The 13334-nt window shown below is 38.1% G+C and overlaps 1 protein-coding gene across 1 annotated transcript; it reads left to right on the plus strand.

The window, feature by feature from the left end:
• Nucleotides 1–1591: 1591 nt before the first annotated feature.
• On the plus strand, nt 1592–9780 carry LOC149821595 (casein kinase 1-like protein 10). Its single transcript, XM_089980961.1, has 14 exons — nt 1592–2624; nt 2904–2944; nt 3915–3984; nt 4065–4213; nt 4352–4447; nt 6370–6440; nt 7093–7154; nt 7259–7322; nt 7413–7497; nt 7829–7955; nt 8071–8144; nt 8234–8303; nt 8401–8540; nt 9128–9780. Exons 1-14 carry the CDS (start codon nt 2549–2551, stop codon nt 9410–9412), a joined length of 1410 nt encoding a protein of 469 aa, XP_089837087.1. The 5' UTR covers nt 1592–2548; the 3' UTR covers nt 9413–9780.
• The last annotated feature ends 3554 nt before the right edge of the window (nt 9781–13334 follow it).

The following is a 13334-nucleotide window of genomic DNA, read 5'->3' on the forward strand; positions in this document are numbered from 1 at the left end:
ATAAAAGTTATCCTGTTTTGGCCGACACATGTAAGTTGTATTTTATGTCCTCTTTGTAACAACCTATAGTTAAGAAAACTTTAATGAAACTATCATCTCTTTGATCTTCTCCTATTCTTCGTTTTTCTGCATGGTATCAGAGCAAGGACTTTGATCTTGCGCACTTCATCGTGTCAGACCAAAAGTTTGGTCATCACACGTTTCCAAGCAACTGTCGGTGATTCCCGTTTTTTCACTGCGTTGGTTCATCTGAAACATCGTTTTATGCGTTCATAATTGTTTTAAATAGAATACACTAACACTTCTATTAAATGGTTGTTAAAATCATTTAAAAACTATTAAATACAATGACATAATGTGCGTAGGTGTCGTGTCGTGTCATGCCTCTAAAGACACGCAACCAAAATGGCATGCCACTGTATCATAGAGATAAAACCTGGAAAAAGGTCCCCAGCAGGATGTTGCTTCACGGGCTGATATTTAAACACAAATTGAATATGATAAAGAGCCAACCAGGCATTACCTGGGCCTACAATTAGGATATAATGTAATCACTTTCAACTGTGTAGGGCTACCAAGATGAATTATGCTTGAAACTTGGGCCGTGTAGTCTCTAATGGGATAGGTCAGGGGGGACCATTGACCTTTGTTTTGCAATGACTATGTTTGGGGTTCTCTATCCATTGAAGAAGTCAAAAGCCAACCTTGTGGGTGTTCATCAAAATGGTATTGTTGCTAAGAAACCGCATTGGTAGGGATTTGGGTACTCACCAAATCATACACACAAGTAGGGGTGGCAATCGGGTCGGGCTAGCGGGTTGACCAGTTGGCGGGTCAAAATACCTCAACACGAACACGACCCGTTTATTAAACGGGTAACCCGACATGACACAGTTAACCCGTTTAATAAATGGGTCGGGTCGACATGACATGATTACACGACACGGCGACCCATTTATTAAACGAGTTGACCCTATAACATAGACACGATAACCGCACAGGTGCACACCACCACTGGAGTGGAGAGGTCTCGGGCTGCGGGTTGATGGGTTCGTGTAAACGGATTGACCCGACCCGTTAGGAGTTAGGGTTAGATAAGTTAATATATATATATAAACGGGTTGTGGGTTGCAAGTTAGCGTAAACGGGTTGACCCACCCGCCTAACCCGTTTATTAAACGGGTTGGCGTACCCCTAAGACGAACACGACCCGTTTAATAAATGGGTTAGGCGGGTCGACCCGTTTACTACACGAACCCGTTTAAACTAAACCCTAACCCGGCTAAGAAGCGGGGTGGCTGGTCTGGTCAGATTTTGTTATTCCTACTCAAGCTTAGAGAGAACAGCATTTCAAGTTTAGAGAGAGAGAGAGAGAGCATTTATGCTGACACAAAAAGATGCGAGAATGAAATTATGCTCACACAAAAAGATGAGAGAGAGAGAGGGCAAGACTAGGAAAGCAGGTTAAGGGAAGCCCAAAAAAGTAGGTTTGCCTTGGGAGTTAGGGATGCCAACGTGTCCAATCGGTTTTACCAAATTCGAGATTCGAGCGCTTCGCCCTTCATTCGTTCTCCCCACTTTCAATTACACCACCACCACCCAACAAAAAAAAAGAGGAGAGAGAGAGAGAGAGAGGGGGAGGAACCCAAGGGAAGAATAGAGAAGACCTCCAACCCCTTCTCTCTTTCTCCCTCTAAACCCCCTACCACCACCAGCATCTTCAACAACTCTCTCTCTCTCTCTCTCTCTTCCCCTTTTCCTTTCTCTCTCTAAACCCAACACCATTACCACCACCAACACCAACAATACACACACTCTCTCTCTTCCCCTATCTCTCTAAACCCAACACCACCAACAACAACATTGCACACATATTCACCAACTCCTGATTTTATCCTCTCTCTTTCTCTCTGAAGTTGATTACATGTAATACTTATATTTCTATTAATTTTGTTCTCATTATTTTCTGTTTCTTAATTTCTTGATAATTCTTTTATTTTCCCTACCGCCACATAAGAATAAGATGCGCGAGATATTCGATCAAATTTCGGGGCAAGATCGTGTTCTTCGGAGGGTTTCTCTCTCTGTTGCCTCTCGTCCCTATATTTTCTTTTTTTTTTCCCTATAGTTTCCCCTGAACGTTCCCCTGTTAGGAAAGATCGTGTTTGGGTGTCCGATTTGTGTTTCTAGGGTTCCGATTGTGATGGTGTTTCGTAGATTGGATCTTTCGTCAGCAGCAGAATTAGGGTTTCGGTCGTCTAGAAGGAGGGAAATTGAAGTTCTTGGCGTGTCGGTGATGGGTGTCCTTGTGTTTGGGGGCTTTGAAGAACCGTGACTTGGGTTTCTTTCTGGGTGTTTGGCATCCTTATCGGTCTTCGATGGGCGGGAACTCGTTGAGCCTTTCAGGAAATTAGCTTTTCTGGTTTCTAGTGTGTAGAATTAGGGGTTTCTTGTTCGTATTCGAAGGAGAAGGCGTGGTAGAAGGGGCTTTTGGGTAACGTCGTCTGTTTCGAGCTGTTTGGGCTAGGGTGCGTTCGATTTGGGCGATATGGAGCACGTGATTGGCGGCAGGTTTAGGCTCGGCAGGAAGATCGGAAGTGGATCTTTTGGCGAGCTTTATCTAGGTATGTTTTCGTTGATGGTCTTTTGTTTTTTCTTTTTTGAGAATTTTGGTATCTCTGTTCTTGGATTATTAATTTAGGTTTTTTCATTTCAAATATTATTCGATTTCTTTTTTTTTTCTCATTCCGTTGAGTGAATTTCCATCGAGAGGAAAATGCTATCTGGTATGAATTGTTGAAAGATTTAAGATTGTTGATGATTGTAGGATTAGGGTCTCATCTTTTTTATTCAGATGAAAGGCCTAATATATTTGGGGATTTGGGTGATGGAATTTATTGCAGGTCTTAACATTCAGACGGGAGAAGAAGTGGCTATTAAGCTGGTGCTCTCTCTCTCTCTCTCATTTTTTTTTTTCGGTGGATGGTTATGATTTGGCAGGGGGTCTGCTTGTAGTTTCTCCTAGCAATTATTTCTGTTGTTATATGGCCAATTTATAAGGGTGTGATTATCTAAGAATGGGTGGTACTTTAGCTTTGGGATTTGGCTGCATTTTCTGCTCCCAAGAGTTTCTTCTTTCTTTCTTGCTCTCTCGTGTATTTGATATTTTTATGCTGAATTATTTGTGAGGAAGAACTGTTGCGAGTGAACAATTGGAAATTTTATATTGTGGGTGGTCATGTCATGATAAAGTAGAAGAAATTTGGACAAAAGAAAGAAAAGAAAGAAAAATTATAAAAATAATACTTCAAACAATCCGGTGCATTGTTCTTTATGAGAAATGGCATACTCTTCTTCTTGTTTGTTTCTTCTAAAATTTGATATGAGGATTTTATTGGCCACTGGGACTCTGTTCAGTAGAGGCTTTATTAATTTGTGTATAGTTATAACTTTTAAACCTGATATACAAAAGAGAATCATATTCTGTTAATTTCCATTCATCTAAACTCTGTTATCGATTTGATTAGTAGAATGTCTCAAGTTTAGCCATGGGAATGGGGATCAAATTCTTATCATTTTCTATCTCAAAAAAGGGTGTGGGGGATAGAAAAGCGAAGATATTTTGATCAGGGCCTTTATGTCCTTATACTGTGACGGTATAACTTGCTATAATTCCTTCTTCCTCCTGTATATTGCAAATTCATTACATGTAAATGCTGGCCTGATAGGTTACCTCCAAAATTTGTTTTGTACCTTCACATCTCCATTAAGTCCCTGCATTGAGTTTTTTCCCCTTCACTGTGAATGCATACTGTGCTTGTGGAATGAAGTGTATGTTTGGTCGCTATCTTGTAATCATCAGTTTTATGTGCTGTATGTCCTCTAAAAGAGTTCACCTCTTTTGTACCTTATAGGAATCTGTGAAGACTAAGCATCCCCAACTTCACTATGAATCTAAATTGTATATCCTTCTTCAGGGAGGAAGTGAGTACCCTTCTACCTTATCCAGTTCTTTTATTAAGCCTAGTTCACAACCATATGATTTTCTGTTTTTAAAAATGAAGCGGGCATTCCCAACCTGAAATGGTTCGGTGTGGAGGGTGAGTACAATGTAATGGTTATTGATCTTCTTGGACCAAGTCTTGAAGACTTATTCAACTATTGCAACCGAAAGTTCACACTAAAAACTGTACTGATGCTTGCAGATCAACTAGTAAGTAACTGTTCTCTTCTATTATGTGATTTTGCAATGGAACTACTTGAATTGTCAATTCATTTATTAAACATCTTGTCTGGCTGCACCATTTGTCTGTGGGAGTTTGAATTTCCTATCATATCTATTTTGATTTAGATCAATCGAATTGAATATGTTCATTCAAGAGGTTTCCTTCATCGGGATATTAAGCCAGACAACTTCCTCATGGGTTTGGGGAGGAAAGCAAATCAGGTAATGGTCTTACACATTTTTAGCATGTTTCAGCTTTCCAAGATGATGCTTTGGCGTTTTTACATCTAATAATTGTTAGACATTATCTTGTTTGGCATCTTATTGATGTTTCATGATCCTATGGCCTTGATAAGCTGTTCTTGCTATATTTATTAAAATCAATGGTTACAAGTGAACAATGCAACATATGGCCTAAAGTCTTGAGGACCCTGATGGTTCATTAAGCATTGGTGAATGTGAAAGATCTGATTAGTTTGTCTTCTTGGAGAGCTTATGATTGCCAACCGCTATAATACAGATAGCTTAATCTATTGTCGTCTGAAGTTATTATCTGCATAATCATGATCAAGAATATTGTCACTGGGATATGCTTAGCCAGGGAATTTCTTGAGCGATTTATAGAAGTTGGTTTTAGTGAGAAAATCTTGGCAGAATACAAACACATACATTAAAAAAAAAGTATTTTGGAAATACTCTAAATTTTTTTAATTTCTTGAACTTATCATTGATGTAGCAATATTTGCTAGAAACCCACTTCGATGAGAAATGCAGTTTTTTCCTAATATTTCAACATTATATTCATTTTTATAATATCAAGAAAGTGTCCATGAGTTTGAATTTTTAGGTTTCAATGCACAATGCCATCAAGAATTTCTTTTAAGTCATAATGGTATTCTATTAAAATGACATTGGTAAATGTTGTGCTACCTCTATCAGAAACAGGTCTGGCCATTTTGAAGCTGATAGGCATTTCATTTTTTGAAATACATGAACTTAACAGTTGCAAAAACCAGGATTTTAGTAGGAGGCGACACCCCTCTTTGTTTTGAGTGCGTGGAACCATTCTGTTTTGATTCTTCACCACACTAAAGCTGGCAGGAATTTGCCTATCATGTTAAAATTCAGAAATAACTGTTTAAACAAGCTGACTTTTTGCTAAATTTACAAATAGTGCTATCTTTTCATATGTCTGTTTCTTGATTTGGGTTATGAACCCACTCCCACATATCAAGAGTTGATTTCCACTTATTTACCTATATGCTTAGAGCATACTAAGTAAGCATTTTTTTATATCTAACACACAAAAGACTACAGTGAAGACTAAGTTCAACTTGGTTGCTCCAATATAAGAGATGCAAGATGTGGAACATGTAACAAATAGTATTAACAACAAACAATAGGTAGGAGAAGACAGAAAAGTATCTGGATGAGTATGATGAGTTCCTTGTTGCAACAATCTTGTGCTATGGGATTTGTATCTCCCTGTTTCTTGTAAACAAGGGATATTTGGCTTGTAATTCCATTTTAGGACAACAATGGAAATGGAAACGTAGGTGAAATAACAAATTACCTATCTTTCTGTTTATCATTTTGCATTTATAGTCAAATATATGCTAGAAATCCTTGTAAGCTTCTACCATATCCGGAAATGTGTTTGGTCATTACATCCATTAGAGCATAAAACTCTCCTTTGCTCTTCCCAATTTAATGTTGATTGAGATTGTCGGCTTTCTGGCCCATCCACTATGTGGAGTGCATAAGTATGATCTTTCCCTTTTCTGATCGTGTGGTACTTAAGAGTTGTATGTATAGTGTTTCTATCCTGGTCTTTGCACTGCTAAGAGATGCATAAACTTGTTGCATAAAGTTGCAACAAGGGCTTTCGTATCTTTTTTAAGATGCTATATCTGTGGAAAAAAATTTCCCACAGGGGGCTGTGGTTTGTTTTGTTTAGGATGTTATGGCTGCAAAAAAAAAAGGGTTGTTTGATTCCTTGGTTCCATCTTCAGATTTCAGTTTTGCGATTATTTCCATGTTAATTTTGCTGAGCCATTCAACTTTGGTACTTCTCTATCATAGTGTTCCTTTTGATGTTTTGACTGTTATAAGAACCCATTGTTGTTATGTGCTGTCTGATGCAGGTATACATAATAGACTTTGGCTTGGCAAAAAAATACAGGGACCTTACAACTCACAAGCACATACCATACAGGTAGCTCTTATTTTTTATTTGGTAATCCTTTTCTCTGTTCATTTCTGTTTCCTGGATGCTGCTTTCGGTTTGCATCATTTTCTGTATAATATTTTCTCTTCTTATGTTAAGGGGAACATCTTTTCTTTTTCATTTTTTTTACTTGTGTGTCTATGCATCAACATCTTAATAAGCTTCTTGGTTTTTAATGTGAGATTTTTGTAAAATTTGTTTTTCATATTTCATGTATAAAAGTTCTTCTGAAATAAATTTAAAAATATTACCTAAGAGTTGAGTATCTTGAAAATCTGCTTCTGACATACATGTAAAGATTAGGCCTTTTCCTTTGTGCTGGGAGACTTTTATGGTGGAAATTCTTCTCCTTTGAAGTTTCCTAATTGTGGCCATTTGGACTTCTTTTCATGTGATAGAACGGGCGAGGGATGTGAAAATGCATCTTGGGAAAGCATACTTGGTTGAGTTTTATTGGGTATATTGAAAGCATGTATCTGAATCTCTCTCTCTCACACATATTCACGCATGTGAATCTTTGTCTGATTTGAGGACGGAAAAGTGGAAAGTGGGTGGTTGTTGCTTCGTCTGTTTTCTGTAATTCCTTTCTCTTGTTTATGCCTTCTCCATTTTCAGCATAAGGCTTAATTATACATTGCAGGGAAAACAAGAACCTTACTGGAACAGCTCGCTATGCCAGTGTTAACACTCACTTAGGAGTAGGTGAGTTTGAAGCATGATCATGCTTTGTGGTATTTTCATATTTGGATTATTTTTTCTAGGTTCTCTGTTTGTCGTGGCTCATATTTTCCTTTTTTATCTATTAGAGCAAAGTAGGCGAGATGATCTAGAGTCTCTTGGTTATGTGCTTATGTACTTCTTGAGGGGAAGGTGACTACTGAAACTTAACATCAACATTTACCTTGTTGTGGTTCTTCCTATTGTTTTACTCTTTTTCTAAATTATTGTTTTCCATGTCAGCCTCCCATGGCAAGGTCTAAAAGCTGGAACTAAGAAGCAGAAGTATGATAAGATAAGTGAGAAGAAGATGTTAACACCCGTAGAGGTATGGTTTTGTACATGCCACAGTTTCATGCATGCACTTGGTCATTCTACCTGGATTGTTACTAAAACGTGCACAAAATTTGAAGTATGAATCATGAAAATAACTTCATATTGAATCAGTTAATATGCAGTCTGGATCAGTCTCTTGTGATCTGGCAACTTGGCTTTTCAAGTCACATTGACCCTGGTGGGAGGGCTACAATCTCCTGAGCAGGGTTGTTTGTCCCATTGCTTAATTTGATTGATGGGATACACTTGGGTGAACTCCCAAGTGTACTCAGATAATCAGTTCTGTTAGATCATCATGAATTATTGGTGTGATTCCTGAACAGGTTCTTTGCAAATCTTATCCATCGGAATTTATATCATACTTCCACTATTGCCGGTCCTTGCGATTTGAAGACAAGCCAGATTACTCCTATTTAAAGAGACTATTCCGTGATCTCTTTATTCGAGAAGGTAATTCTACTCTATGGTTGATGCTATTTGTTTGTCTGTACATCATGCTGATTCCTTGATAATGTAAAATAGGCATCTCTAGGATCAAATTACTGACATTATTTAAATGATGTAGGTTTCCAATTTGATTATGTGTTTGATTGGACGATACTGAAATACCCACAGATTGGCTCAAATTCAAGATCACGTGTAAGTGCTTCCAACCTCCGAGCTGTAGTTTGCATAAACTCTTGTTTCCCATTGTTCTGGTTGTGCTTATCTGCTTTGTACTTTTGCAGCCATCACAAAATACTGGAAAAAGTGGTGCAGCTGTTGGCCCATCAGGTGAAAGAACAGAAAGAACATCAGGTTGAACTTGAGCTTGTGTTTTATTTCACAGTCAACAAAATTCCTCTTTGGATGCTTTGCAATGCCATGGTTTCTTTGACTCCTATTTCATTTCCAGTTGGACAGGAAATTCGTGATAGATTTTCAGGTGCAGTTGAGGCATTTGCTCGCAGAAACAGTGCAGGTTTGGGTCAACTTACTGATCATTCCAAACAGAAGGGTTTAGAAGTTGATGTGCCTCCAGGATCCAAAGATGTGGTAAGGAATATGTTTACATAGAAGTAAATAAAAGGTTGCTCTTATGCGCTTGTATACTGTTTGTTGCCGTGGTATCTAGGATCCTGAGTTATTTCATGGGTTTCGTCTAGTTGGAGCAATACTTTGCTGTATTAAGCCATGTTTTGTTATTTTCACCCCTTCAGCAGATGCAACTTATATCAGAGTTAATTAGCCTTTGTCATGAGAAGCGTCTTCTTGGACTCATTGGTTTGTCAATTTCTTTTATCAAATTCAAAGTTGGTGGCCGCTCAGATCTGTGGACAGAAAATTCTCTGACTAGGTCTAAGTGTCCAGGTCGTCCTGTCTGAAATTGCTTCTATGCCCATGATCATGAGCAAATCATCTAAAACCTGACTTCCGGTAACCAGGCTCGAGTTTGTTTCAGCCTTTGGCCGGTTCACTGTATATCGGGTACATTGTTCAGATATTGGGCATTATTTCTTTCTGGTATTTGTGATACTTTTCTCGTTGACACTGCTGATAATGCTCTGGTGAGACCACTACTTGATCTAAATCGATGGTAGTTGGCCAGATGATTAAGTATTGGAAATGTTGAAAACTTTCAGGTGTCAGATGCTGAAAGAGGACAACCTTCAACATCCAGAAACGGAAGCACCTCAAAGAAAGCAGTTGCATCCAGCAGCAGGCCCAGCTCCTCGGGTGATGCTGGGGACCACAGTCGAACCACATCCCGGGCCACATCAGGTTCCAGCCGTCCGTTAACAACGCAGCGTGTCCAACCCGGCTACGATGGAAAGCCCTTGAGTCTCTCCCGGAATCTAGCATCAAGAACCTCCCGGGATGACCTGAGGAATTTCGAGCTCCTCTCTGTGGCTGACAAGAAAAAGTGAAAAGAGGCAAAATGGTGGTAAGATACTGCTCTGCCCTATGAAGATGAGAAAAGGCTCATCCGAATTTCTATTAGTGTTCCGAGTTTGATCATATATAGCCTCCTGCATCTCTGTCTATATTGTCTTTGCTTAAGATGCTGATTGATATATGTATATGGGAAAATTCAAAAGATCCAATCGTGATACTTTCACAGCTGAAATTCCTCAGCATTTCTGACAGATGGAAAGAAAGGATTTTTATGACCATCACACCCCCATGTGCTGAGGCGGGTCCATTGCTATGTGGTGTGAATTGTTGCCTTTCTTCCTATTTTGTTTTCTTTTTCCCCCAATGGTAATTGTGATATACGAGACTTTCTATTACTAAATCATTGTTCTTGTATTGTTGATGTTACTATTGCTAGGTTAGGCTACATGCAACCATTATCAAACAAATCATGAGTAACAATGACTGAATCAGAAGTTTACATATTGTTTTTCTTATAATAGTGTATGTTCACGCAGGCACACTCTGTTTCACGCGCGTGCATGAGAGAGAGAGAGAGAGAGAGAGAGAGAGAGATTTTGATGAAATAGCAGACTAAAGGTAGGATTAGGAACATCTAAAAGTCCAACTCTTGCTCAATCATCTACACGTGTACTTTCATCTATGTTCTCAATTCGTACATTAAGGCTATGTTTGGGAGCTTTGAATCTGTGGTCGCACATTAGTCAATTTCCTTTCAAATTCTTGTTTTGGACCCTTCAGAAAGAGGATATAATGGCCGAATCTTTCTTGAGAAAAGATTCCTGTTACTTTTGTAATCTAAATGGTATAGAGTCATTGTCAACTCTCGAAGTCGGTTGGTCTTTTCTTTGTGTGCCCCACTACCAGATATAATGATATTTTGTTTCTGTTAGATCTGGAGTGGGATTCTTACTTGGATGCATGCAGCTTATACTGAATCTGAATCGGATTATAGTATATAGTTTAATAGACCTGACTTATATAAACCGGGTCAGATCTTATCAGATTGAGATTTGGTGTGGCTGTGAAAATCCTACTGACAGAATCGGAGTCCGATTAGCATTCGGGTCCAGTTATGCTTACTAAATCCAACTAAACAGAGCTCAGATTCGGTCAGGTATAGCTTCCATGTCTACCACTGTTTAAGCCATAGTTGATGTAGCTCCCATGTCTACAACTCTTTAGAAGCTGCCTTTGCTTCAATTTTTCCTTTGGGGACTGAAGACAACTGTTTAGAAGCACAAGCAGCTTATGTTTTGCCGATAATGTTCAAATAAGAACCTACCTTTCCCCTCACCTGGCTAACATGAGATAAATATTTTAAAATATCATAAATACTCTTTTACTTTATTTCAACTAATTAACTTGAGTTATTTTACGTAGTTAGCTGAATATACTTATCATGAATTTGACCCCAAATATGGATATATGCTATCCAAAAGTGAAAATATGGGTAACATCTATTTTGGACTTAGTTCAGAACTCTAATCCATTTTGTTTATTAGTAAGTTACTAACAGTTAAACATTTAAAGGTGGGTGGATGTCAGTTCATAACATGTGAGAAGGGCAATTATGTATTTTTAGTGAATAGGTGTAGAATAGAGATTTTTCAAACATTTTCTACGGTTGTGTGTAGGGGGGCAATGGGTCGGATTTGACCCAGACTCAACCCGTACCAATCTCCATAGTGTCAAGGTTTGGCGACAAAGTAGGTCCGATTAAAATCCAGGTCAGACCCAAAGGGTCCAATTAATATAAAGATCTGGCTACGGATTGTGAAATATAAAGATCCGGGTTTGGATACACACCTGGATCAGAACCAAATCCGACCCATTGACACTACTAGTGGTTTGTGAGGTAACTCAAGTCAAGGTTCTTATTTGATCATTGTCAGGAAAGCTTAAGAGTATATCAGGAAATTCAAAGAAGTTGGTACCTGACATGACATTTGAGGTAAAAGATGGGTCAGCATCAGGAAATTACCCAAGAAAAAGACATTTAAAAAAGGAATACAGTTTCATGATTTCACCTAAGCGGATAACTGCCCACCAGAAAGCCATAAGATTGTACGGAGACGAGCATATCGATGAGTAGAACGACCCTCAGTGTACCGATTCTTCTTTTGATATTTATTGAGTAGAATCCTTGGTTCAGGCGCCAAGCCTCAAAAGCATTGGCAGAAAATCGATATATTTTGATAAAATATAAAAAATACTAAATTTTAATTTTTATATTATTATAATAGTTTAACACGTGTTATATTCTGATTGACAATATTTTTATTTTTTATTTTTTTGGCCAAACGATTACTGACAACATTGCTAAAGAGAATGACGCTGCGAGGGTTAAAGCTTGAAACATGTCGGCCCCTTTCCCCCACCAAGAAGCCTGCTGCTTTGGCTTTGTGGTGAAGGACACACACCCAGGGTATCGAACTCTTGGCATCCTTTGGCTTGAACACCTTACGTTGTCGCACCTAGCCAAGTGCATGCAAAGCCCTCTTATATGTACGTTTAACTATCATTATCTAATTAACCATGAGCTACATGATAAAACCTATACATAACAAATTAGACCCAATGAATGGAACTTTACAAATGACAATTCCTTATATAATAAATAGAACACCAGATTTTGAAGATCAGAGGAGACAATTACTTGAATTTTTTCTCTTAGATCTTGAAAGTCTTAGTATTTGGATTCCTACTTAATACAGTTAGCAGCAATATATTATCTAATTTGGAGATTATAATGAGTTTGGCAGATTATATAGAGAGAGAAATGAGAACTTATAAAATACAAAACCTAATAAATGAAAGATGATAGTAGATTTCAGTATTTTTTTTCAAATTTCCAACCACAGAGATGTATTCAGCATGATTGATTTACTAGAAATCAACACTTCGTTCATGCATTTTAGATTAAAAAATGGTATTTGAAGCCTCAAAAAATTATGAAAATTGTATGTTGTTGATATTTTAAACCTTTTAAGTCAATCTTTATGTTCTTATCATGATAATAATTTCTCACAATTGCATAAGCATATCTAATACAACTATTATTAGGGATGTCGAATATCATATGAGGTGCCTCTTATTAGAGATTCATCATGTTTAATTGTCTCCCAGTTAAGATTGCAAGGTCATCTCAAATGCATGTATCAGACACCCAGTTCAGTTGTCACTTTTGCCTATTCTTTTGGCTATAGAAAAGTCAGTCAATATCAGTCATGACATAACCATGAAAAACAAAGTGAGCAATATGCAGACTTGCTATCATATCCACTTGTGCTGACTGCCTCTGGAACTCTCTCACAACTTTCAGCTGCTGTGTAGGTGCCAATTGCTGCAATTCCAAATATGCAAACATGTAACCAGATTGTCAAATTAAGAAGTGGTGAATGATGCACCAATTCACGCAAAACAGAAATGCCATTTGGGGTCCCGACCAGAATCCGAGTTCATTAAGCGGGTTTGGTAGCCAAATCTGGAACTGATTAATAATTGGATCAGAGTTGGTATTAATTTTTTCATTTAAACCCAACCCCAAATCCAATTAAAACCAACTAAAAACCTTACCCGATTAAGTTGTAAATACTGGGTTTTCAGCCAGTCAGATCTGGGTTTCGTTTTATCATTTTCCATCTGAATCCAAATCAGATTAGGTCAAACCCTATTAACTTGGACTTAATAATACCTATATCCGGCCCGAATCAGAACTGTTTACATCCTTTTTTACGGGCATAACATAACATGTTCATATTCTAATTGACACATTATGATATGTATGGAATGTCACGGGCTAAAAGCGAAGCCCCCCGTGACATGCTCCAGTGTACTCCAACATCGGAATGGCCTTTCAAACGCACAACAAAAATTGAGCTAATTGTCGCTCATCAAGTGCACGAACGTAGT

Source organism: Nuphar pumila, chromosome 11, assembly GCF_984573655.1.
Source record: "Nuphar pumila chromosome 11, dmNupPumi1.hap1.1, whole genome shotgun sequence".
Taxonomy (NCBI): Eukaryota; Viridiplantae; Streptophyta; class Magnoliopsida; order Nymphaeales; family Nymphaeaceae; genus Nuphar; species Nuphar pumila.